This window comes from Myotis daubentonii, chromosome 4 (genome assembly GCF_963259705.1).
Source record: "Myotis daubentonii chromosome 4, mMyoDau2.1, whole genome shotgun sequence".
Classification (NCBI taxonomy): Eukaryota; Metazoa; Chordata; class Mammalia; order Chiroptera; family Vespertilionidae; genus Myotis; species Myotis daubentonii.
Window position 1 is genome coordinate 56,675,348 of NC_081843.1, and position 26,685 is coordinate 56,702,032.

Consider the following 26,685-nt stretch of genomic DNA (forward strand, 5'->3'; position numbering starts at 1 on the left):
GGTTCGGAGGCCAACAGCTTACTTAGGTCATGTACTGGAAAGTCTTGGTCCAGGTCATATTCCAGTTTTCTTTAACATGAAAGAATGCTTTGAACACTCCATTGCATTGGACTCTATGGACTGTTGCAAACTACTGGAAAACTTAAGTCCATTCCACAGAGCTCGAGTTTCCCAAGCCAGCACCACACTCCACACATCTCACCTGGAAGACTCACCAACCCTTCACTCACCTCCAGGGAGCCTGTTGTCCTAGCCTGGAATCCTGTGCCATAGGACTGTCTTCCCCAAACCCCACCCCTTCTAGGGTGGCGCACAGCCTTGGACCTTCAAACTACATCTCCCATAAAGCCGTGCGAGGTCACCGGCCCTTGACCAAAAGTCGGGAAGTCCCCAAGTCGCCGGCTCCGGGAAGAGTAAGTGTGTGTTTCCCATCTCCTGATCTGCTGTTCTGGTCTTCGCTTGGTTAGTAGCGGCAGCGGCGAGCCAGGCGGTCGGCCGGGTCTGGGGCCGGGGACAGTCTCCATGCCTTCTGCCCCTTCCCCCTCCCTCACCCACCCTCCGAATCGCCCGGCCTGCGGGTCGCGGGGCGCCGCCTCGCCCTGGGCGCGGGCGAAGGAGCGGTGACCCCGCCGAGCGCACCCCGCGGGGCCCCGGGGGGCCTTCCCAGCCGGGTCTCTGAAGCGGTGAAAGGAGACGCTGCCTCGATTTGGTTTCACATTAAAAGGACGCTCACAGTAGTGGCGAGAAAATCAACTGTTTCGGGCATTCGACCCTCTGAAGAGACAGGCGTGGGTGGCGCCTGCTGGTTAAAGGGCCACCCTGGGTGCCAGGAAGGGGGTCGGTTGGGTAGCGGTGGGTGACTGGGGACAGAGCCCCACTGGAGGGCCGCCCTGCCTCCCCTGAGCCAGGGACCGAGTTAGCAACGTCAGAAACAGTGGGTGTTGGTTTGGATCAACTCTAAGACGGGGAAACCTGCGATTCTGTTAGATGGCCTCTCAGAACAGCCCGTGCCCCTCGGGAGCGGGGCAGCACTTAGGTAACTGAGTCACCCGCCCTGCCTTCCAGGGCGCACCCCATGGAGGACCTGTCAGTGAGACGGAAAAGTAAACGGGGTGAATAACGGTGCTCTTTCTCGGTGGCTTTCATGCCAAGAAGCTAAGGGGGAAGGTGTGCGTTTTCAAAGCCTTTCTGCTGAAAACATGTGCTGCCATGAGCCTGGCGCCGGGCTGCTGAGCGGTGCTGTGCTCTGGAGGACAGTTTTGCAGCCCCTGGAGCGGCCTGTGCGGAGGGGGAGGCAGTGAGATACTGCTCCCAGCAAACCTAACTAAAGGACCATATGCTGAGATTTTACAGCACGGAAAGTTAAGAGAAAGGCAGTGTAGAAGGGAGACGACACATCAGTCTGTGCATAGCAGTGCTTCGAAACAAAGTCCTTAAAAGGTGTCTATTAGAATATTTTTAAAGCATTTAGAAAGCTCAATATGAAGACAGTGGTCAGGTAAATTTTAAACGAAATCTAAAGAAAATTGTTTTCTAATACCGAAGTCACTCTCAATTAAGTTATAAACAGATTTTCATTATTAGGTTTTATTCGAATGTTTACATTCCTGTGACTATATTTCACCTATTTATAGTTTTTACCTACTTACAGTGGGGCCTTGACTTACGAGTTTAATTCCTTCCGTGATGGAGCTCGTAACTCAAATTACTCGTATGTCAAATCAACAGTGAACGAGTGAGACACGTGATGCTGGGCTGATGTTTTGGCGTTCACTGTGACGTTCGCTGCGCCAACTAGCGGTGGGGTATCTGAAGCTGGCTTGTAACCCGAATTTTAGCTCGCAACTCAAAGCAAAAAATCCGCGGAGAGACAGCTCATATCTCAAAAAACTCGTTAGCCGGGACACTCGTAAGTCAAGGCCCCACTGTACTTATAAGTAGTACAAAGATACAAACAAGAAAGTTAAACAAAAATAAAGTTACTCTCTTGTCCATTTTCCCCCTACTCATACTATAAAATTAGCCTGCCAAATTTGTAGTGTCAGAATTCTAAAGACAACTGTTTTCAAAAAATACGGATTCTAACCTTTCCTTCTTTTAGCACAGTGATTCCAACCTGTGGGTCGCGACCCCTTTGGAGGTCGAACGACCATTTCACAGGGGTCGCCGAAGACCATCGGAAAACACATATATAATTACATATTGTTTTGTGATTAATCACTACGCTTTAATTATGTTCAATTTGTAACAATGAAATTGGGGGTCGCCACAACATGAGGAACTGTATTAAAGCAGCATTAGGAAGGTTGAGAACCACTGTTTTAGCATGAATATCTATTGCTTAGAATAGTAGAAACCCAAATATTAACTGCATTTCATAGAAAAAAAATACACATTAAAAAAAGGTACTTTGAGGAATTCATATCCAACTGAAACATGAACCATTTCCACCAAAAAAATAGCTCAGTTTGTGCCCTACCACATTTAACCCATGTTTAGGCAACATTTATTAAGATATGAAACAATTGTTTTTTTATATTTTTTTTCTTACTGAAACAGCAGTGTGACAAAGCAGACAAAGTTAAGGGTTTAAAAAGTTTCTGTGATTCAAGGGTAGACAAAGTGACCATTAGAATACTGTCCAATAAAAAAAAAATATGGTCATCTGATTTATGACAAAGATAATACTGTAGTACAAAAGGATAAGATAGTAATTTCAAGAATGAGGCCAAGTCTTATGGGTTATTCTATGAGATAAAAATGTATGTTGACCCTTACCTCACACCTTAAACAAAAATCAATTCCAGATAGATTGCAGAATTGTGCAAGGAAAAGCAATACATGGTTTTCATGAGAAACTTAGCTTTTTAATAATTTGTTAAAGGTTCTTAATTTCTCTGAGGATAGGAACCTGTTTCTGGTACCTGCAAATCTAAGGGAAATAGTACTTGTCGTCTGCTAAAAACTTCTGTCTTTACTTCTATCTGCTTTAAGCCCTTCTCCCATTGAAGTATGTCTGGTGTACTTCAAATATCTGCTTCTCTTTGTAAAGCTGTTACCTGGTCCCTCTCCCAAGAATATGGCCCCCTCATCTGCGTTACCAAAGATCTGTGTAATGTATATATCCCTCATGTTGAATCATATTTAAAATTCCCAACTGATGACAATTTTGAAATGTATGCTGTGATGACAGTTGACTGCTAATTACCTTTTGCTAATTATGTTTTAGAGACCATAATTATTCTAATTATATCAGCACTCAGATAATGTTCAATTGTTGATATGAAGAGCAATTGCAAATGAGGTTTTTTTCTATTTTCCTTTTTTTAAGGAAGAAATGTCTTCTATAAAAAGAAATCCAAAGCAAGAAATAGTTTCTCAATTTCACTATTCAGCTGCAGAAGGAGATATTGCCAGATTAACAGTAATACTCAGTCGTTCTCCATCTCTACTCAATGAAACTTCTGAAAATGGCTGGACTGCTTTAATGTATGCTGCAAGGAATGGGCACCCAGATGTTGTCCAATTTCTACTTGAGAAAGGGTAAACATTTGAGGCTATATCACCTGAAGGATTATATGGTTTAATTTCTGGGTTACATCTTTTCAAAATTTTCTTGTAGCCATTATTTATATCATCGGACATGTAAATAACTCATTGATCAGTTTTGTGATATAAAAATGTAGCATAATTTCTAACTAAAAACTTGTAACTTTCTTTACTGAGGAATTAACTTTTCATTCTTAATAGCAAAGCAAACTTAGGAGTTAATCTAATATTTTTTCCAAACAGAAAATGTGAATTTACCCACTATGACTACCATGAATCCCTTGTAAAAGTTTAATATCTTATAGAACATACTGCTTTTTAATTTTATAATTCTCCAGAAAATTGAAATATCCACTATCTATAACTTTTCATCATTTATGATTATTTCTTTTAACCTTCCCACTTGTAAATTATGTAGTAAATGAAAAAAAATCTATGTAAGCATTAAATAAAGGAACTATAATGTGCATCTGAAAATATTAAGTAAATACTGGAGAAAACATTTTTTTCCTATTATATTTTTCCTTTTATCTATAGGTGTGACAGATCCATTGTCAACAAATCAAGGCAGACTGCACTGGATATTGCTAACTTTTGGGGTTACAAGCATATAGCTAACTTACTAGCTAATAATAAAGGTGGGAAGAAGCCTTGGTTCCTAACCAATGAAGTAGAAGAATGTGAAAATTATTTTGGCAAAACACTGTTGGACCGGAAAAGTGAAAAAAGAAGTAATTCTGACTGGCTACTAGCTAAAGAAAGCCATCCAGCCACAGTTTATATACTTTTCTCAGATTTAAATCCCTTGGTTACTCTGGGTGGCAATAAAGAAAGTTCCCAACAGCCAGAAGTCAGGCTTTGTCAGCTGAACTACACAGATATAAAGGATTATTTGGCTCAGCCTGAAAAGATCACCTTGATTTTCCTTGGAGTAGAACTTGAAATGAAAAAAGAGTTACTTAATTATACTGGGGAAGTCCCAAGAGAAGAAGATGGGTTGGTTGCCTGGTTTGCTCTAGGCATAGATACTGTTGCTGCTGAAGAATTTAAGCAAAGACATGAAAATTGTTATTTTCTTCATCCTCCAATGCCAGCTCTTCTGCAATTGAAAGAAAATGAAGCTGGTAAGAAGTGAACACTCTATACTTGTATTGATGATAATCTGGTCTTTGGAACTCTATTGGAGTTGTATGTATCTACAGTTTCTAGGGGGCATGCTTTTTTCAGTAAGCAATGAAATTAAGCTATATCTTCATTAGAAACCTTGTAAAGCTCTCACCCTAGGGGACTATTCTCCTGGGCAGTTACAGCAGTCTTAATCAGCCAAGACAGATTTCCCCAGAATTAACCCTAAAGCATGATGGTTTCATTTGATTCTTCAGTGAACAGTGAGCACCTGGTGTACAATGAGCATGATGGCAAAGACTTAGACTATTTCGTTTTTTCTGTTGCTGGGTATGCCAGTTCATGTGGGGCCTTTCAAGTCATGATAAGAACCTAGGGATGTTAGTCTAAATTCCATCTAAATATTATAACCTGACCTGTGTTTAAGGGAGAAAAAAAAAAAAAACCCTCACTCTGGCTGCTTTGTAGATCATGAATTGCAGGCCATTAAGTATGGAAGTCAGTAGTCTTATTGTGAGGTGATTAGCAATTACTGCATGCCAGGTAAGATATTTTATTGGCTTGGATTAGTAGAGTGGCAGGAGAGAGTTTGAGATATGATGGAGGTAGGACTGATAGGCCTTTATCAGTATGTTGAGACTATTATAAGTGAGAGGGAGATGATAGTAACTTGGACTATGACCTAAATTAAAGTAATAATATTAGAGATGGTGAAAAGGAGGTACATTCAAGATATATTTTTGAAAGAAAAATAACAGTACTTATTGGAATGAGGATAGAGTATATAATAATGAAGGAAAAGATAAGGAATAACTGCTAGGCTTGAGACTAATAATTTGGTAAGTAGTGATACTATTTTTTAAATAAAATAATATAGGGTGATGAGTAGAACAAGGGAAACAGGAAAGATTTAAAGTAAGTAAATCTAGATATTAGTTTTAAGCATGCTAAATTTTAGAGGATATTAGAATCTGGAAAGAGGAGAGGAGAGGCCTGAACTGGTGATACCCATATGGGAGTCATCAACACAAAGATGGTTTTTGAATCCCAGGAAACTACTGAGATTACTTCGAGTTGAGAGCAAGAAAGAAAGAGAATCTCAGAATCATACCTCAATCCCTCTCAATTTAAAGGTCAGGTAAAAAGAGAGGAGCCATCAAAAGTGAAAACCATGAGAGCAGAGTATTTTTTGGAGGTACTGGTCAAATGGATTGAATGCCGTTGAGAATATGAGTAAGACAAAGACAACGTTTTTGTGGTTTTTTAAAAGATCTTTGGAGAGTATGAAGGTTTTGGTGAATTTGACAAGAGGAGTATCAGTGGAGTGGAAGGAAAGAAGCTAGATTATGATAGAATGAGAAGTTAATGGGAGGTGATAAAGGGGTCACTTGTCAGTGTTCCCCTACCCTTAGGTCAGTGGCCAGCAAACTGGCCCCTTGAGTGTGGCTCTTCACAAAATACCACGTGCGGGCATGCATGTACAGTGCGACTGAAACTTCGTGGCCCATGCCATGGGGCCAAAGAGCCGCATGTGGCTCGTGAGCCGCGGTTTGCCGACCACTGCCTTAGGTAATGGGGAAGGCCCTTCCAAGGATATGAATGTTGTAAACAGCATTATTTTTTTTAATATTATGTGCAGTTTCCAGTTGTAAACAGGATAGGTTCCACAATGACATGGGCCAGTAGGGGCTTAGTCAGTCACCAAGGTAGAGATGAGTACCAGCAGTTTGTAATATTGCCTTTTTTGTTCAAGTCCAAGTTAGGAACAGCCTTTATAATGTATTTTTAGAAAAGTCTCCATTATAAAGTTACTATTTGTAGAGTCACTATACACCTTGTATATCCAAAATTTCAAAATCATCTGTAGTAAAAGTCTGAGCTAATACAGTGTGTAAGATGGATGTTAGTACATCTATCTTATATGAGTTATATTTTCTTAGTTCAAATTAAAGTTAAATCTAATTTTCATTTGTCATATGTAGAATTAAATCTTTTACTTTAAAAAAAATGTACACATCATCAAAATAGGAGTACTAAACTCTTGATCACACCGCTATTCAGAAGTATATTCTTTATTATGACTTAAGAACATTTATACCATATGTCTTTATTATGACTCAAGAATATTTTACTTATGATTAATTTGTTTATAATTTTTCACAGAATTAAAACTTTTTGTTTTCTCAAAAAGGAGTTGTAGCTCAAGCAAGATCCGTCCTTGCCTGGCACAGTAGATATAAGTTCTGCCCAACCTGTGGAAGTGCAACGAAAATTGAAGAAGGTGGATATAAAAGAGTATGCTTAAAAGAAGGCTGCCCTAGCCTCCATGGCGTTCACAATACATCATATCCAAGAGTTGGTAAGCCTTTTCTTTTACAGTGAAATCTCAGCCATCTGGAATCTTGAGGAATAAGACATTCTAGAAAGACAAGATTTTCAGTTGCTGAGTGTGGGGAGCCGGCGCGGCCAAGGCATACTCAGCCCCGGGCGCCTTATGTGCCATGCCAGCTCAGCCAAGGGTGATCCTGCGTGTGGGGGTGAAAGGATTGAGAAAAGACCGACATGAGAATGAAAGCTGGGTCTCGGTGGGACACTGCTCCCTGATGAGAAGACAGCGCCAGCGCCCACAAGCCGTGTCTTTATTTTATAGCAGATGCCACGAGGCAAAGTAGGGGCGTGATCACGTTGTTTACAGCATTCTCATGAGTTTCAACCTCACTTAACTACATGCACCCGAACTCTATCACAAGGCACGCGGGGCCACGTGTTCGGACCATAGGCTCAAGCTTACAACCACAGCCATTGGCTATGATTGTGCTGGGGGGGCCCTGCCCTCCAGGTGGGATTTGCACGTGGCAATGAGAGGACCCTGTCCTTTCATTAGTCCGAGGCTTGAACCTGGCCAAAACACCGTAACCGTGCCCCACAGTTGAGGGGTTGACCTTTTTGTTAAAAGCATGTTTAATTTAACCATTATGTCTATAAGTATTAAGTTATTGCATACTTTCATGAATTTTAAGTAAAGGACATTGTACATAATTAGCCATTTCTTAACTCTGGGTTAATTAATCAGTATGAATTTGATGTGTGGAGAAACACGATTTCAAAAGCCCACCAATCTGGGTCCACTTAGTTCAGAGACACCAAAAAAGAAGCCCCAACAATTTAGTACCTGTTTGAGGCATCACCCACGCAGTACAGTCTGGAGCTAGTTTCTCATAACTGCTGGTATCTGCCTATACTTTCTCTGCTCCTAATTGCTTTGAGACTGCTGTTGATTTGGAAATCTGATAACCCAGCCCTATCAAACTGTGAAAAAGAACAGACAGACTAAGTAAGCAACACCTGAAGAGGTCTCCTAGGAGTGAGTAAAGTGCTTGGCTTGGTGACATCTATTTTTACTGCTCGGGACCCTTTTACATCTGATTCCTGGATCTCAGTCATGATATAGAGAGGATAATTCACTAGATTAGTGATGTCCGGAGACATGACTGTATCTAATTTATATGTATATGTATTTTTTAATAGCTTAAATGTAATCACAGAACTACCTTAGCTTTTAAAAACATTTTATTATGGACTAGAGGCCCAGTGCACAAAAATTTGTGCACTCGGGGAGAAAGGGGGGATCTCTCAGCCTGGCCTGTGCCCTCTCACAGTCTGGGACCCCTCGGGAGATAACGCCCTGCTGGCTTAGGCCTGCTCCCGGGTAGCAGAGGGCAGGCCTAATCCCTAGGTGCAGCCCCTGGTCAGGCTCAGAGCAGGGCTGATTGGGGAGTTGGAGCGCCGCCCCCTGTCATGCACAGAGCAGGGTGGATTGGGAGGTTGTGATGCCACCCTCAGTCACGCTCAGGGTAGGGCCGATTGGGGGGTTGGGGCACCGCCCCCTGTCACACTCAATCAGCGCCGATGGGGAGGTTATGGCTCTACCCTGTCACACACAGAGCAGGGCCAATCAGGGGGTTGGGGAGCTCCCCCATATCAGGCACAGAGCAGGGCTGATCAGGAGTTTGGGGCGCCTTCCTGTGTCACAAACAGAGCAGGGCGGATAGGGAGGTTGTGGCCCCGCCCCCTGTCACACACAGAGCCGCAGGGCAATCAGGGGGTTTGGGCGCTGCCCTCTGTCATGCTGATCCCGGTGCTGGGAGGCCTCGTGGCTCCGCTGATCCCAGTGCTTGGAGGCATATTACCCTTTTACTATATAGGATAGAGGCCTGGTGAATGGGTGGGACTGGTTGGTTTGCCCTGAAGGGTGTCCTGGATCAGGGTGGGTGTCCCCACTGGGGTGCCTGGCCAGTCTGGATGAGGGGATGATGGCTGTTTGCAGCTGGTTACACGCCCTTCAGGGTGGGGGTCCCCACTGGGGTGCGTGGCCAGCCTGGGTGAGGGGCTGAGGGCTGTTTTCAGGCTGGCGGGTGACTAAAGCTCCCAACTGCTCCTTTTTTTCTTTTCTTTTTTATTCTGGTCCAGCTTTAGCTCTGGCTCCAGCTCTGAGGCCTCAGCTGCTGAAAGCAGCTATCTGGTTTGTTTGGGTTCTATAATCGAAACAATGTATCAACTCCAGCTCTGAGATCCCAGCTGCTAAAAGCAGGTTTCTGGGGTTTGTTTAGCTTCTATATTTGTTACAATGTTTCAAACTGCAGGCTCAGAGGCCGGCAAGGCAGGCAGGGAAAGTTGGTTTCCTCCATCACTGAAGCAAGCAAGCCTCATGTTAGCTTCAAGCTGCCTGGCTGCCAGCCACCATCTTGGCTGGCAGTTAATTTGCATATCACCCTGATTAGCCAATGGGAAGGGTAGCGGTCGTACACTAATTACCATGTTTCTCTTTTATTAGATAGGATTAGGATGGAAGGGAAAGGAAAATCCACTACATTTACTATGGTAAAATTTGAATTTTATTCATGCCATGCATTATCTACTCACACTTTTTTCTTATAAAAAAATAAGAGCCCTACCTGGTTTGACTCAGTGGATAGAGTGTCAGCCTGTGGACTGAAGGGTTCTGAGTTTGATTCCCATCAAGGGCACATGCCTGGATTGCGGGCTCAATCCCTAGTAGGGGGCATGCAGGAGGCAGTCAATCAATGATTCTCTCGTATCATTGATGTCTCCCTCTCCCTTCCTCTCTGAAATCAATAAAAATATATTTTAAAAAATATGCCTAGCATACCATAAGTACACAATGTTATTAAAATGAGGACAAAATTGATCTTTTACCTTACTGACAGTATTCTTTATAACTTTCCTAAAATACTGTCATTAGGTAGAAAGAAACAATCTCTTGTAACTAGACAAGTCTTGTTCTTACAGTAGATATACCTTTTAATTATCCTACTAGATAGTGACTGTATATACAGAATGAGTGGAAATTATTTTTTCCTGTTATTCATACATCCAATTTTTTTTTAATAGATCCAGTAGTAATCATGCAAGTTATTCATCCAGATGGGACCAAATGTCTTTTAGGCAGGCAGAAAAGATTTCCTCCAGGCATGTTTACTTGCCTTGCTGGATTTATTGAACCTGGTAAGCTTTTTAAAAATAATTTTTGTAATGATTTTTATTTAACATATAATCTCCAAATAAATATTTTAGGCAGCATTTGAGAAATAATCTTTGATAAATTATTGAATAAAATCATATGTTTACATATTTTCTTTGTATTTTAAATGATACAACTTTTGTTTTTACTAATGGAATAATTTTGTGTTTTAAAAATTTAATACTTGCTCTTTCATATATCTTTCATATATTTCTGTTACCCAAGATATCAGCATGATTTATACCTCACTTCCTTCTGTGCTAGACCCAGCTGTCATCTTTTCAAATATATCTTCCCTGATAGCTCCAAATGCATTCCTTAGCCCCATAGCCTACATTCACAATTCCTGTTATCCTGCCAGTTTTTTTGCTATAGCACTCATCACCACCTAACATGGTATGTGTGTATGTATGTATGTATGTATGTATTTTTGTATGTATCTATTTGTCTACCTCTATTTATCTGCTTTTACCAGAAAGTAAGCTCCATAAGGGCAGGGACTTTGTTTTATTCATTGGTGTGTCCCAAACCCTTAAAGCAGTGCCTCTTACATAGTAGGAGTTCAATAAATATTTGCAGAATAAATGAATGAATATATCTATTAATACATATTTAACCTCAAACTTCCAATATTAATCTGCATTACTAGATAATAATAGTAACAAGTATATATTAGAGCCACACTCTGTTCCCAAGGCTTTCCATGTATTAAATCATATGATCCTCAGCAGTTTTATAGATGGGGCACAAAGGCAGAGGGGCTGAATAACTTGCCCCAAATCAAGCAGGTAGTAAGTGATAGGGCAGGGACTTAAACCTGGGCAGTTGTCTCTGAGTACATGATCTTAATCACTCTGCTGCTTCTCATAGCTCTGGATTACTTTTTTTCACTGCTGTGTAGTATTCCATTTATGAATATCCTGCAATTTATTTATTCTGCTGTTGGACATTTATTTCAAAGCTCTTGCTATTACAAGCAACACTGCCATTAATATTTTTATACCACTCCTTGTACACATTTGCAAGAGTTATCTAGCGTATATACCTGAGAGTATCATTGTTAGATCGTAGGATATCAGCATCTTAACCTTTGTAGTTATTGCCAAGTTGCTCTCTACAGTGTCCCAGCTAATTTACATTCCTCTTAGCGGTACAAGAAATGTTCAGTTATTCCAAATCTACACCAAATTAGAGTTTTCAAATTTTTAATTTGTCATTCTGGTGGATATGAAATAGTGTGTCACTGTATTTTTCATTTTTATTTCCCTGCTGATGGAGTATCCTTTCCAAATGTATAATAGGCACCCAGTTTTCTTTACTCCTGAGTTGTACATGTTTATGTTGTTTGCCTATTTTTGTTTTTGGTTGTTTATCCTTTTTTCTTATTGATTTTAGGAGTATTAAAATATGTATTGTTTGCTAATCTTTATTTAGTTATGGTCTTGCAAATATCTTATGCTAGTCAATGACTCATCTTTTCACTGTTTTCTGTGAATATAAGTTAATTTCAATATAGGAAAGGTATTCATCTATTTAAAAAGAAAGCTATATTTAAATAGCACAATATTTCTAAACTTCCAGATAAACTTAACTCAGAAACCATTCCCTCTATCCTAATTCTCAATCCCAAAATTTCAAAATCTAAAATACATTTATAGGCATCATTTTATTTTATCAAAGCTGACTCAGCCGTCATCTGGAGCAGTGATTTCCAGCCTTTTTCATCTCATGGCACACAGAAACTAATTACCAAAACTCTGCAGCCCACATAAAATACATTTTTTGCCAATCTGACAAATAAAATATGTATTCTCTTGATTGATTTACAAAAGTATAATAGTAACTACCTATCTTTTTTTGCTCCTAAGTGACTTTTTGAAAAATCAGGTGCCTTTACTTGTATATAGTATATAAGGATTTCTGGTACAAAGAATTAACCAATAAGGCTGAACCTTATTATGCAATATGACCAATAATATGCACCTCTGTTATATGACTTATATATTTATTGTTCAAGACAGGGCATTCACATCGGTCAGCTATTATTGTGTTGGCTGTTGTCATGTTTCACTTGACAGCCTAAGGGAAAAGAGGTCAGTGCCCCTAACTAAATAGTCATGTATTGCATGTTTTAAAAATTCTTGTAGCACACCCATTGAAAATCGCTGATCTAGAGGAAAATACTAATGTTAAAAGAAAAATGCTGAATTTCACTTACTGTGGTTTTTAAACTTTTAGTGTTATGTGCTTTCTAACTATTTTGAAAACAGTTATCTGTAATCATTGACAACATAAGAAAAAAGAGTTGGAAGATTTTAGTGAGGAAAAGACTAGCCATTAAAAAATAGTTATAATTTATAACTATTTAGTGATAATATATTAATGAAATAATATATAAAATGTTTACAGTGTTTAGCCAAATGTAGGTGCTAGATAGTTGTATATGTTATTATTTTTTTAATGTAACTAAAAATTTGGACCTTTAAGAAATGAAAAGTTTGTTGGTATTTTGATTTTGTATGTGGTCATAAACTTTAAGAAATAATGTTTTCTTGAACTCCAATCTAGTTTTAGGCTTCTGCTTTCTGATTCTTTGAACTAGGTTTCTGTCCAAAGTGATTTCCAAATGTTTGAACCATTCCTAGCACAGTATGTCCATCAGCTACTTGTTCTTTTGCCCCATTTGATTAGGGGAGACAATAGAAGATGCTGTTCGGAGAGAAGTAGAAGAGGAAAGTGGTGTCAAAGTTGGCCATGTTCAGTATGTCTCTTGTCAACCATGGCCAATGCCCTCTTCCTTAATGATTGGTTGCTTAGCTGTGGCAGTGTCTACAGAAATTAAAGTTGACAAGAATGAAATAGAGGATGCCCGCTGGTTCACTAGAGAACAGGTAAAGTTCAATTTAATTTCCTTCTTCTATTGATTGTTCTCTGACTGTATCGGTTTAAGCATGCAGCAAAGATACTTGTTTTCAGCAAGTTGAATGAATGGCTATGGCCTCTCATCATGCATGGATTACAGTGTAATCAATGTGTCCTATGTTAAGTCATTCTCTGAGATTCTTCTAGTAATGCTGATTCTGTGCCATTTTCTAATCAAATGCCATTCCTCTGGATTAATACCTTTTAATGGACTTAAAATAGGTAACCATTATTTCAGAGATGAAAAACAGGAATATTGTTTTTAGACATTTTGTATTTTAATTTATAGCTTTAAAACAGTTTTCTCTCAAAAAATCTATAATAATCTATAATAATAAAAGCATAATATGCTAATTAGACTGGACATGCTTCCTTCCTGACAAGGCTGCAGGGGGCGGGGGCCGAGGCAGAGACGGCAGAGGCCCTGGCCACAGCGGCGGGCGGGGCCTCTGCCCATGTAGGAACATCGTGCATCAGGCCTCTAGTGTATAGAAAGCTTAAAATCTGTGAAAAATTCTTGTTCAGTTTAAAATATACTTAAGGATAAGAACGAAAAATCTCACGAGAACTTTCTGAAACACCATTAAGTATTATAATGAGAGATAAATTACTTGGCTGTGTTTTGTATAACCCAGAGTATTTGTATAGAAAACAAATGGATATACTTCAGTATTGAACACCTGAAATCCTTCTGACTACGTCGAAATAAAATTAATTTGCTCAACCTCCAAAAGTAGAAATTAGAATTTTTTTCAGAATTTTGTAAAATGGAACCTATTCCAAAAGTTGACTTTACTTTCAAAATAAGTGTGGAGCATATACTTAGCTTTTTCATGACCTTATTTTCTCGAATATTTTAAAAACTGAATCACAAACTCATTGAAGCAACTAAAGAGGCTGTACTAAATTTTGCATGTTGAATATGGATGTTAATCACTTTCTACTGTTGTTATTCACTATAAAAGTTCTCACATTTAAGTTGAATTGTATAAGCATAGAAATAATATTTAAGTATGAGAGTGTTGAAATTCTAATACATTTTATTATGTATATTTTAGGTTGTGGATGTTCTGACCAAAGGGAAGCAGCAGGCATTCTTTGTGCCACCAAGCCGAGCGATTGCACATCAGTTAATCAAACACTGGATTGGAATGAACCCCAATCTCTAAATCAATAACTAGACTTTGAGTACTACTTGATTTCTAATACTACTTATTTCATCATATGATATTAGAAATGTTCACTGCTCTTTAGAATGTCACAATACAAAATATCATACTGGGTGTCTAAAATATTTTCAAAGTGTACTTTTCATCTTAACCACAGAATTCTTAACTTTATAAATTATAACATTGCCTCAGATTTTGTTAAATCTGGATCATCCTTCTGTAAAGAGTTTTTTGGGGGTTTTTTTGGTTGTGCTCCATAATTTTATCTCACAAAACCATATTTCTAATAAGAGAAACCATGTTGTAAAGAACTATGTTCTAAAAATGTAAGTAACCTAAACTCTTGTAAGCATTAGACCAGACATTAAAGACCCAACACTGAAATTAAACATATTCTAAAGGAATTCTCAAATATCAGATTTAAATCTCAAATAGATGTACATCTATATATATATATAAAACACTAATATGCAAGTAGACAAATGGTGGAATAACCGGACAATCGGTCACTGTGAAGTGAGCTGACCACCAGGGGGTGCGCGTGGAACATGGCGGGCATTGGCAGCAGGCGGCAGAGCGCAGAACATGGCAGTTGTTGACCACAATGGGATGGTGGAGCAGGTGAGCCAGACCAGGGTGGGGTGCCAGCTGCTGTCATTGGGGCGAGCCTCTGGTGGTTACTGAAAATTCTTTGTTCCCACACACTGCCCTGATCACTCAGTGCCATCAGCGGGTGCAAGTGGCAGCTGCCAGCCCCAATCACCCTTCAGGGCTTCTCCACCTCCCCCTGCTCCTGAGGGGCAAGCGGAGCCGGCAGCCGCCTCTCACACCTACTACCGGCACCAGAGCCACCACTTGCACCCACTGCTGACACCCAGCACCAGTACTGATTGCTCGGCACCATCAAAGGGTGTGAGCTGCGGCTCCTGGCCCCGATCACTCCTGAGGGCTTCTCCACCTCCCCCTACTCCTGAGGGGTGATCAGGACAGCAGCTGCCACTCACACCAGCTGATGGCACCAGACCCACTGTCAGCTGCTGGTGCCGGCCCCAGTCACTCCCCACTGTCAGCGGGTGCGAGCGGGACCGGCACCTTCAGTGCATGGGAGCAGCAGTGGCAGGAGCAGGGCTGCCAGCAGATGGGACCAGAGGCCACAGTGGGAGGTGCCGGGTGGAGGCATGGAGGATGGGGCAAGACCTGCCCCTGTGCCCACAGCAGCCTCACGGCCCACAGTTCCTTTCAACGTCCACAAATTCATGCACTAGGCCCCTAGTATTTAATAAAAACTGACTTTATGTCTTATCTTTGAGAAATTAGACTAATTTTAATGAGTTTTGAGCTTGCTTTTTTAATCTTCCCATTACCATAACGTTTCTTTCAGTTATCAATAGCTGATTTTTTTTCTCATCTTCCCATTGTAATAAATGGTTTTCTCCTGGTTCCATTGTTCTAGCAGTGGTACAGTTACAGTGCTGCTACTAGTCTATTTCGTCAGTGTTAAGAATTTTCTATTTTGATAACTCTACTAGTGATCAGAATAAGTGAGAGCATACTATTTTATCTGGGACCTCCTCCTTAAACCTAAAATTAATCTATCAATTAATCTGTTAGTTCTACTCAAAGTCTTAAGACAAATCGGGACTCTGTGCTTTTTCACTGAAATTAAACATATTTGAAAGGAATGTTCCTTTAAAGGTCAGATAGCTTTGCATATTTTTAAAAAACACTGGCTTTATGGCATTTTCTGATACGGGTTGTATCTGCATTAACAAAAAATTGTATAACCATTACTCATTTTATTAAACTCAAATATAACATTTTTATTTTGGCCTTAAATCATCACATTCTAAGAAATCTTTGTAAAATAAATATATCTTAGAAATGAATCAGTAAGATTCTAGAGAAAGTAAATTGTAGTAATTCACAATTTCGCAATATAGAACTATATTTTACAAGGCTGTTTTGAAATTGTCTTAAAAGCAAATGCTTAAATATATAAATTTATATAATTTGGCTCTATACTATAGTATGTTAACGCTGGAAGAGAGTTTAAGGATAATATATATAGTCCATTGCCCTTCTTTTATGGATAAGGTAAGAGAAATCCTAAAAAGTGAATTTAATTCATTAAAGGTGAATTTAAATAACTTTAATACAATTAATTGTAATTACAATTAAGTAACTTAATTACAACAGTCTATACTGTGTAATCTAGTGCAGGATTCTCCCTCTAATAGGAAGTAGAAACTATTACTAAAAGTAATTGCTTGATGAATCAAAATAACAGATGATAATAAATTTAGTTTACCAAATATTGTTAATTAACATTTTTAGATACTAAAATTTATTAACTTAAATAATTTTATTAGATAAAACTTTATTTTACTGATTAAACAATGGTTTTCTTAGTAATTGATGAAGACTTATTGATAGCAGGACTTTAGACAAAATTAAGACACAGGACATTTAGATACATAATAAAATCTGAACTACATTGATACTTAGAAAATAACTTGCCTTAATTATTATGAAGTATAATGACTTAAGGTTCAGTTTTATTTCAAGTGTACTTTTAATACATACAGATCCCAAGATTACATAAAAAATTTCAGGTTTCCATAATAGGATAGCAAAGTAAAATACAAAGTTATCAACAAAATGTAGTTATAAATTTACTTTTGATATTTAATCCTGTACTCAGGGAAAATCAGTATCTAAGTAAATTATTGTTTTAATAATTATTCTTAAATTGCTAACCTCTGAGAGGTGAATAGCTACATTAAGTAGAAGGAATAGCCAAAAAATGGTAGCAGTTCAAGTGCCAAGAATGTATTGTACTGGAAATGAATGTAACAATACATTAAAATTTTTATCTACTTTCTGTGTGGTGTGTTATGTGTGGTTTTTAATGTTTTGATAAATGTCTTCTGAAAAAATGGAATAAAACAAATTTTAGTCATTATCTGTTTAATATGTAAATAAAAAGCACAAAAACCTTTTTAAAAGTTATTCTATTGGAAGACTTAAATTTTTTGTTTAAATCTTTTTATTTTTTATTATTTTTTTTAAATTTATTTTATTGATTTTTTACAGAGAGGAAGGGAGAGAGATAGAGAGTTAGAAACATCGATGAGAGAGAAACATTGATCAGCTGCCTCCTGCACATCTCCTACTGGGGATGTGCCCGCAACCCAGGTACATGCCCTTGACCGGAATCGAACCTGGGACCTTTCAGTCCGCAAGCCGACGCTCTATCCACTGAGCCAAACCGGTTTCAGCTGTTTAAATCTTTTTAATTGTATAAGTTGGGTCATATATATGTATGTATGTATGACACACACTGACCTACATATACATGTCAATAATTTATCTTCACATTTAAAGTTATGTATCTAGTCTAATGCCTGTTTTTATTACTTGTCCAATATTACCAATCTTTGCATTTTAAATTTCTCATTTGTTTATTGTTCAAGGAAGGACTAGAAGAATTAGAAGCCTACATATTTTATTTAGTTGGAAAAATGACTAACTCTTTTAAAGATCAGGTAAGGAATATTGGTAAAGACAGAAAAGAATGGAACAACCAAGGTGAGACCATGAGATGGAAGGAGAAAGTATAAATTTCTTAATAAACTAAATTAAATATCATATGAAAACAGTAGATAGAACTGATTCTTGAACTGTGTTGTTAATGTGTATATAGCAAAATATTAGGGGGAAATATTCTATAAAGCAAATCTATTATTTAGAATAAAATTTCCACAATGCAAATTTTATTAGGAATGGGAGCGTTATTAGGTTCTGAATATTATATATATACTAAAGGCCCGATGCATGAAATTCATGCAAGAGTAGACCTTCCTTTCCCCAGCTACTGGCCCCAACTTCCCTCTGACACCCAGGACCCAAAGGTCGCCTGGTCTATTTAGCATATAACACTTTTATTATTCTACTAGAGGCCCAGTGCATGAAATTCATGCATGGGGGTGGTCCCTCAGCCCGGCCTGCACCCTCTCCAATCTGGAACCACGCGGGGGATGTCCGACAGCCAGTTTAGGCCTGATCCCAGGAATCGGGTCTAAACCGGTAGTCAGACATCCCTCTTGCAATCTGGGACCGCTGGCTCCTAACTGCTCGCCTGCCTGCCTGCCTGATTGCCCCTAACCCCTCTGCCTGCCTGCCTAATCTCCCCTAACTACCTCTGCCTGCCTGATTGCCCCTAACTACCTCTGCCTCAGCCCCCACACCTGAGACCCAGGCATTTCTCCTCCAGCCAGCCACAGGCACCCGGGAATGGTCTTCCCTCCCTCTGACCGACCGCAGGCACCTGGGATTCAGGCCAGCTTCACCTGGGCCGGCCACAGGTGCCCGGGACTGTGGGCGGTTTTGCCTGGGCCTGCTTTGTCAGGAAGGATGTCCGGAAGGTTGTCTGGAAGACGTCTGGTCTAATTAGCATATTACCCTTTCATTAATATAGATAGATGCAAATCAACCAAACGGCAGAACCACCAGTCAGTGGAGGGTGGGGCCAGTAAGCAGGCAGCATCAGGCCATCCAAGGCGCGTGCCAGCAAGCAGAGGGAGGGGATGGTGATGGGGGGAGGAGGTGGCGGTGACCAGCGGTGGCAGAGGGGCAATGGGGGGGCGGGGCCGTGCTGGCCAGCACCGTCCCCTGATGGGCCACCCAGTTGCCTCCCACAGAGGGAGGCCAGCAGCAGGAGCAGTGGTGGGGTGATGGGGGTGGCGCTGTCCCCTGATTGACCTGCCTGGTTGCCTCCCACAGAGGCCAGACTACAGCTTAGGCCCACTCCCTACAGCAGTGATGGCGAACCTATGACACGTGTGGCAGAGGTGACACGTGAACTCATTTTTTTGGTTGATTTTTCTTTGTTAAATGGCATTTAAATATATAAAATAAACATCAAAAATATAACTCTTTGTTTTACTATGGTTGCAAATATCAAAAAATTTCAATATGTGACACGGCACCAGAGTTAAGTTAGGGTTTTTCAAACTGCGGACACACCGAGCTCAAAAGCTTCGCCATCACTGCCCTACAGCATTCCCTGAGGACTCCCGGACTGTGAGAGGGTGCAGGCTGGGCTGAGGGACCTCCCCACCACCACCCAAGTGCACAGATTTTTGTGCACGAGGCCTCTAGTTATAAATATATGTGCATGTATGTGAGGCATGAGTGGTGTGGGCATTGAGTGAAATTTGTGTGTGTGCTACACTTAAAAGGGCCAGTTTTCTTTAGTAGGAAAGTAGGACAAAGTAAATTCAAGTCCAAAATTAAGAGTATCTATCTACAAATGTAAAAGATCTAGGTTGTGAGACACTTAAAAAGGGATGGAGAGTTTGACTTCAGTGCAGATGGGAAAGGGTGCTCGATAAGGGGGCCAAATGCTTGGGAGCTTTGACACCACAGTGGTAGATGAGAGACAGACGCACAGTGTATTTTGAGGAGACAAATAATGTTGCCAAGAGCCTCCATCTTCAAAAAGAGTCTCATTGGTCAGGAGACAACTGGAAAGGAATTGTTTGTGAAAATAAACTCAATGCTGAAAATGACTTTTTTTTTCCACACATCATCTTATCTTCCCCCTGTCCCCTCCCCTCCCCAGACCCCCCCCCTCCCGGCCCCCGGACAGTAAATTTTCAAATAATTCAATTTATTTGCCCAAAGTAGAAATGGTCAAAGGAAAGTTAGTCAAGATGGCATGGAGGGAAATGGGTAATTAGAAGCCTGAGTTATTGTTTGAGAAAAATCTCAACTATAAAATGAATACTTGCATCTATTAATGGGGCAGGCAAGTTCCTCATTCTATTTTCACTAAAGGATATGCACATGTAATTGCACTTGGTGGAAGCAGCACTTTTCACTTTTCTGTATCCCTTCAGGAATACTCGTTTCTCTTTTGCTGTTAAGCAGACAGCACCTAGCATTGGACAGTGGATATGTCTCCTTTTCACAATTCCCATTATAATGATGCTGTACAGAATAGTGGGGGCGGCTATGAAATTTTAAAACACATTTTAAGTTAAAAAAATAAACCTTTCTGCTAATGGAAACATTTTTTCTTTCTAACTAAAAGTCTGATAAGAAACAAGCTACAACATGAAGGATGAAAGCATGCCCTGGCTTCCCATTTCTGGGCTCATGGGAACTATACCAGACCATCCCCTTGTCTCACCCCTGATGGATTAAAAACATTCCTCTAATCACTTGCGAGGTGGCCTCATACTTAGTAATGTGTAAGTTTCAGCCAGGAGTAGAAATTGAAAATGGTACTACTTATACCTAGTTCAGAATAGAGTAAGTGGACAAGTGGTCTAGTCTGAAGTTTATTTTTGGTTACTTTTTACTCAGCCCATTTTACTCTAGCCCCAAATCGTAGTCAATTGGAGCAGTGTGAGGTTTTGAACACCTCAGTAAAATACCTTATCAATATTTATTACTGCTTTCAGATAGCAGTAAACTGAAGTCATCTCTGTCAGTAGGGGTGAAAACGATTTAAAATGCCATTGATCCAACAGCTTTGCTGCTAAGAGTTATTTTGCTTTTGGTGCTGGGCTTACCTGTTATGAAACAAGTCTGAAAACTCTAGTGCCAAACAGGCTGTATGGTTTGGAACTCCAAATAAGATGCCCTCACAATGGGTGCAAATTCAAACCTCAGGGGCTGCGATGGTTCTGTCTGCCCTGCGTCTTAGGGCTTCAGTAGGATTGTAGCCATGAGTGGGAAGCCAGGAGGAACTTGGTGTGGGAGATAGGCCAACAGTACTAATGAATTGTAAATTTAAATCAACTTCAGATTTCTGAGCCTTGTTAAAATTACTTTTTGCTTGTTCTTTCCGATATATTTCTAAGAACTAATAGATCTCTACTTACAGTAAGCTCCAAAGAAAATAGAACTCTAATTAACTTATTCTCATAATATTAATACTATTTACATAGGACTTTATATATAGAATGTTGACAATTATTGTTTTTTTAATCCTTAAACAGCCCTATGAAATACTTATTAATACTGTAACATTATCTCCATTTGCAATTGGCATAGGGGAGTTAACTTTCTCAAAGTCAGCATGTTAATAAATAGGAGAGCCAAAACTTGAACCCAAGTCTTTCACTCCAAATCCTTTCCCTACCAGCTATTTTAGAGAAGTTCCTTAATAATGCTACATTGGCAAAAGCACATCCAGTCTTGACATCCTCTTTCAATTCCTTAAATTCTGGTCATTTTTCAGATTGAGTCTTCTATTATTATCATACTTTTTTTTTTCCCCCACAACCTTCAACTCCTTATTTGGTTCCCAAATTTCTATCTCCAACTGTCTGTTAGACATATTTGTTTGGACATCTCAGAGCCTCCCAAATACTACATATGTAAAATTATCTTTTCTCCCAGGCATGTTCCTGTTTCTACATCCCTCTCTCAGAGGTCTTGCAAGGTCATCATGAAACTTTGATATTGTTATCTTTGTCTCTCACCCTACCCTACCCTACAGCCAACACTTTTATGTTCGTTTTCTCTCTCTCTCTCTCTCTCTCTCTCTCTCTCTCTCTCTCTCTCTCTCTCTCTCTCTCCTGTCTCTGTCTCTCCACTGTCACCACCCTACTCAAGGCTACTCACCTGATTTCTAGCTCAGCTTAGCTTCCTAAATTAATCTCCCTACTTCAAACTTTTACTCCCAATCCATTCTTCACACTGCAGCCAAGGAGATCTTGCTAAAGGGCAATCTAATCTAGTCTTTTACTTACTCTTATTCAGAAAAACTCCTCTGTGGACAAAGGATCAAGTCCAATTTCCTTAGCATAGCAATTTACCTCCAACTCTCTTTCTTCCAACCCCTTATATTTATGTTTTTTGGGGGAAAAGCCACAGACAAACCTTCTAAAATTTTATAATGCATTGATAACATTCATTAAGGATCATCTGAATAATTATAACCAATTTCATAAGCTACTGGGTTAAATAGAAGTGTTTCATTCATTTAAAAATTCTAAACTGAATTTCCAAACTATATTTCCATTTGCATATTTCAAAGTATTTAAAAAATTCTAGATCAACGCCTTTATTATTTATCCCAGTTTTAACAAATAAGCACTTGAGTCTAATAAGTCAAATGACTTCACCAAACAACCTAGGATATGGAAATAGAACTCAAATTTAAATCTTTCTAATGAAAGCCTATAACCTCCACCATACCGTACACCATACTGCTTCTGCCCCGCTATGTACTACACAACGACAAATGAATTAGCCAATAAAGAGCCAAACTAGATCATTTAAGTTTTTATTTTTTTCTTGTTTCTTCTCATCTGCACCACGTGAACATCATATCTGTGTTTCATAAACGCCCCTATATCCAAGCTCCTAAGCCACAAGAGCACCATTCTGCACTAAAAATATATTTGAAAATAAACAGACTTTAGGAATAGTTAAGACAGATAATAATAGACCGATTAAAGGATGCTAGATCATTCCTGACACTGCATAAGATTAAATATGGTAATCAGATTTTGGATTTAGACAACCCCAGATAAATCCAAAGTAGAACAAGATGAGGTCTTCAAATCTCTACTTCATTTTCTTGCCTTTCAAAATACATATTTGCATTTAATTCATGTCTCCTTCAGAGCTGAGGAATTTATGAAGGCTTTACCCAGGTGAGCTGATTATATGTCCTTTTTACTTTTTTCTTCTTTTCTGTTCTGTTTTGAATGAAGCAGTCTCTATTTTAATCCTTGTTTTCATAAATTAGTTGCTTAGCAAAGGGAAACTTTTTTGAATATTATATATGAGGACACTTTAACAATGTATTTCGTTACAGTCACAGAAAGTCCAACATCTGTTTGTAACTGACTCTGTCATTAGAGAGGATGGATGCATCCTAAAAAGTTCTCAATGGTCAATGTGTTTAGGCTTCTTTTATTTAGGCTAAGAAAGACATCATATGCACAGTTGAATAGCTACCAGCCATATCCTAATTTGGTTATTTGAAATAAATTGTGCATTTGGAAAGCAAGGAAAATGCAATTGACAAGCTAGGCTTCTAAGCATAATTGAAATTCATTCTGAATTCAAGGACGGTCAGTCTCATTTCAAAGCAGTAATGTTTGTTTTGAATTCCTATATTCTGCTTTGTTTCCACTGCAGCATTAATTTACTACCAAATGTAAATTTGATTTTAATAAATCACCAAATGATTTTCTCATCTGGTTTAGTTAGAATTTTTCTTCATTAACTTTACCTTAATTTCACTTACATGTTTTTACTTGATTTTTAAAATATATTAATCACCCAAAACATTGTAATCTGATCTCAAGAAAGAAGACATCAAAGATTACTTTTTCCTATTACAATAATTGCAATTACTCTGAGATTTACAACAATTTCATAGGCAAATATTCTGGCTAATACTTTTGTGTAAATAATCCCAAATCAAACTTTGCAAAATGATCAGGAATTCAGACAGTCCTTGCCTTCCTCATTCTCACTCAGAATTTAAATATTAGACGGCTATCAATCTCCCTTTTCGTCTTCCAGCATTTAAGCATTAGTTGTTTTTTATTCTAGTGTCAGATTACCCTAAGGTTGAATAAGTACCCTCAAATTATTTATTTGGAAAGAAAGCAAAAATAAATTTCTATTGTCTACTTATTATTTTACATATTTCCCCAGTTACTAACAATTCGCTTTTTAAAATTTTTTATATGAAGGCATTTAACTTCTCAAACAAATCTGTAGTACCCATGTGAGTAAATTACAATCAGGAAATCAGCATGCTCATAAATAGTCTTGGTGTGTTCTTTTCAAGAGGAAAATCATCCAATAACCAAATTTTCAAACAGGTCTTTAAAATGACATACCAGGAACTGAGATGTGATGGGTTAAATTCTCAACCCTCTCAACAGCCACGAAGCCTCTTTCAGAGACTGGTTCCAGATTATTTTTGCAATAGCAATAAAAATTCTCAATATGATCTGACTTGTGAAGGTATACAGTAATTACACAAAACACAATGGTATGTTGCTCCTATCTCATGGGACTGCCCACGCCTCAGTGAATTTGAGAGATGTGATGAAATGTTAGCACTGATTATCTGCCCAATATAAACCCAATCCTAATGTAATTAAATTAACCTGGCAGGTTCAATCTAACCATAATCTATCATTCTAAGCATAACTCTCATCCTTAGCCAGACTGCAATTTACACACTTTTTTTATGATAATGAGCAAAGATACAGCACAGTCGTTCAAGCTATACATAAGGAAATCCAGAAAATATCAAGCATAGAATAATGTAAAGTGTCCTATGGGACTTAAGTGAATAGAAATGGGTTTCCCAACATTGATTCTGAAAGACCCTGTGCTGGTCAGGTCAGAGTAGGAGAAAACTATAATCACAGATTTCTCAGACATAGCAATTGAAAAAAATTCAGAGTAGCTAGCATTCTAATTGCAGCTGAATAGGGTGACTTCTCTTTCTATACTGATATTTAATTTATGCATCATTCTGCATGTGGGATTAGCTAAACTTGCACTCTAATACTCCTTCTAAAACCAAAGAGTAAATTAATCAAAGCAAAATACACTTCTTTAGGGTTTTCTAGTCTAACAATGTCATGATAATAATACATAGAGTAAGACTATACCTTCTAAAGTGAGTGACACATACCACTACTGGTCTGCAAAGTGGTTTCAGATGGTGCACAATGAAGATATTTTTGTTATTTTTTATTTATTGTTTTTGTTTTCATGAATATTTGCTACACCCCAGATTTTCACATATAGTACTGTCTAGTATACAGCTAACGTAAAAAGTTTAATGAATCAATAAACTTTAAGCAAATAACAGCACAGCTATTTCATGGGAGTAGTAAGACTCATGAAAGTAGTACACAAATGACTGAAGTTGGGAACCAATAGTGCAAGTTGCCTTCAGTCATTCATTTCTTCATCCAACAAATGTCTATTAACCACTGTGTTCTTCCACATACTAGTATATGGAACAGGAACACATCAAAGTATAAGACAGACAAGATCTTTTTCCTGGTGGATCCTACACTTTGGCCCACATCTCTAGTGCTTCCTCAGAAGAGTAGGACAGTCTGAGGATGTATAGTATACACTGGGGTGTTTTCTCTTCCTTCGCTGGGCCTCAAAGTAAATTCCCTCTGGAGTTCTGTTGGCTCAAATAAGGTTAACAATGGAGCAGCCAGGGATCTGGTTTAATCCCAGGAAGATAGTCTCACTGGGGGTGCTTCATAAAGAACAATGCCCTATAAATACTGGAGCTCTAAGAAGAGGATGGATGCCCCATCATAAAAAGGAAGGTCAAGGTTTAGGTGCCTCACTCACCCCCCCAGACATCCTCCTTCTGAACACTTCCACACTAATCCCATGTACTTGCCAACCATTTTAGCTTACAGACAAAGTCAAACCCAAAATACAGCACAGGAACCCTTTCACTCTGAGAAGCCCTAAGTGAATACAGGGAGACAAGCAGTGAAAATATGACATGATATCTTTCTTACTCTACTGGCCCTGGCCTACTAGTCTGACTTGCTAAGTCTTTATCTAAGTCATGTTTAGGGCAGATGAAAGCAAGATATTGAGGAATTAACACCTAAAATTGATTTAGGACACAATTTGGGTAGAGCCTCTACACTGGGCTGAGAAAAAATAAAAAATTATCTCTCAAGAAGGTTGTTTTTTTCCCTGTAAGTTTACTGATATAGAAAGAGAATCTTTTGTGCTTAAACCAAAATAATAATAATAAAATTATAAAAAATAAAATAAAAATTTAAACCTTAGAGGTACTGTCTGGGAGGGGAGGAATATGGAGTGAAAAGAAATGGAATTCATTGCAGGCCTCCTCAAGACTGCCTTAGGCCATTAAATATTTTCTGAATGAGCCTCCATTCCACCTGTTCAAAACTGTTATCTGTTTCAACAGTGTTTCTGAAATCAGAGTCACACGGGGTTGGAGGTTGGGTGCTTATTAAAAATGCCTGTTCCTGGGCCCCACCTCCGAATCTGAATCTACATTTTTAGCAAGTTGCTCAGTGATGCTTAAGCACTCTCACGTTTGAGTAAATCCCTGTGCTAACCTATAAATTCCTTTCCGTTTGTATTATATGCACATTTTTATGTTAAGTTCAGCTCAGAATCTTGAGCCCATAGCAAGCACAGCAGCAAATTCTTAAGGCTACCTCTGTGAGAAGTACGCTGGGGTTTCTCCATTAGAAGTTTGCTCCTTTCCCTTGAATCATTCTACAAGAAAGTGAGAGGGGAAAGGGAGAGTTCTGGAAGCATGTCAGGAAGAGCCTCTACACTTAACACAGTAAAGCAATAAAAACCTTGCAAAAA

At 38.9% G+C, this 26,685-nt stretch overlaps 2 protein-coding genes across 6 annotated transcripts in view; both read left to right on the top strand.

Moving 5' to 3' along the window:
- Window positions 1–368: 368 nt before the first annotated feature.
- Window positions 369–17,188, top strand: NUDT12 (nudix hydrolase 12). Of its 5 annotated transcripts, none has more exons than XM_059693999.1 (7): window positions 369–413; window positions 3,332–3,543; window positions 4,087–4,673; window positions 6,866–7,033; window positions 10,087–10,200; window positions 12,908–13,107; window positions 14,197–17,188. In XM_059693999.1, exons 2-7 carry the CDS (start codon window positions 3,338–3,340, stop codon window positions 14,305–14,307), a joined length of 1,386 nt encoding a protein of 461 aa, XP_059549982.1. In that variant the 5' UTR covers window positions 369–413; window positions 3,332–3,337; the 3' UTR covers window positions 14,308–17,188. The 5 variants fall into 5 exon arrangements, with proteins under 5 accessions (XP_059549982.1, XP_059549981.1, XP_059549983.1 ...); XM_059693998.1 differs by having other exon boundaries at window positions 389–462; XM_059694000.1 differs by having other exon boundaries at window positions 389–462; window positions 3,336–3,543.
- Window positions 17,189–22,865: 5,677 nt separating this feature from the next.
- Window positions 22,866–26,685, top strand: part of LOC132233378 (uncharacterized) — a 100,715-nt gene continuing 96,895 nt past the window's right edge. Inside the window, exon 1 of the mRNA XM_059693966.1 lies at window positions 22,866–22,979. Within this exon, the coding sequence (XP_059549949.1) occupies window positions 22,963–22,979 (17 nt within the window). The 5' untranslated portion in view covers window positions 22,866–22,962. The remainder of the gene's footprint in view (window positions 22,980–26,685) is intronic.

What these genes read in the sequence shown, in the direction of transcription:
- NUDT12 (XM_059693999.1), top strand. Translation starts at nt 3,338, where the DNA reads ATGTCTTCTATAAAAAGAAATCCAAAGCAAGAAATAGTTTCTCAATTT. An exon ending in ATTGAAAGAAAATGAAGCTG is followed by an intron (nt 4,674 to 6,865) that starts GTAAGAAGTGAA and finishes TTTCTCAAAAAG; the next exon opens with GAGTTGTAGCTCAAGCAAGA. An exon ending in TGCTGGATTTATTGAACCTG is followed by an intron (nt 10,201 to 12,907) that starts GTAAGCTTTTTA and finishes CCATTTGATTAG; the next exon opens with GGGAGACAATAGAAGATGCT.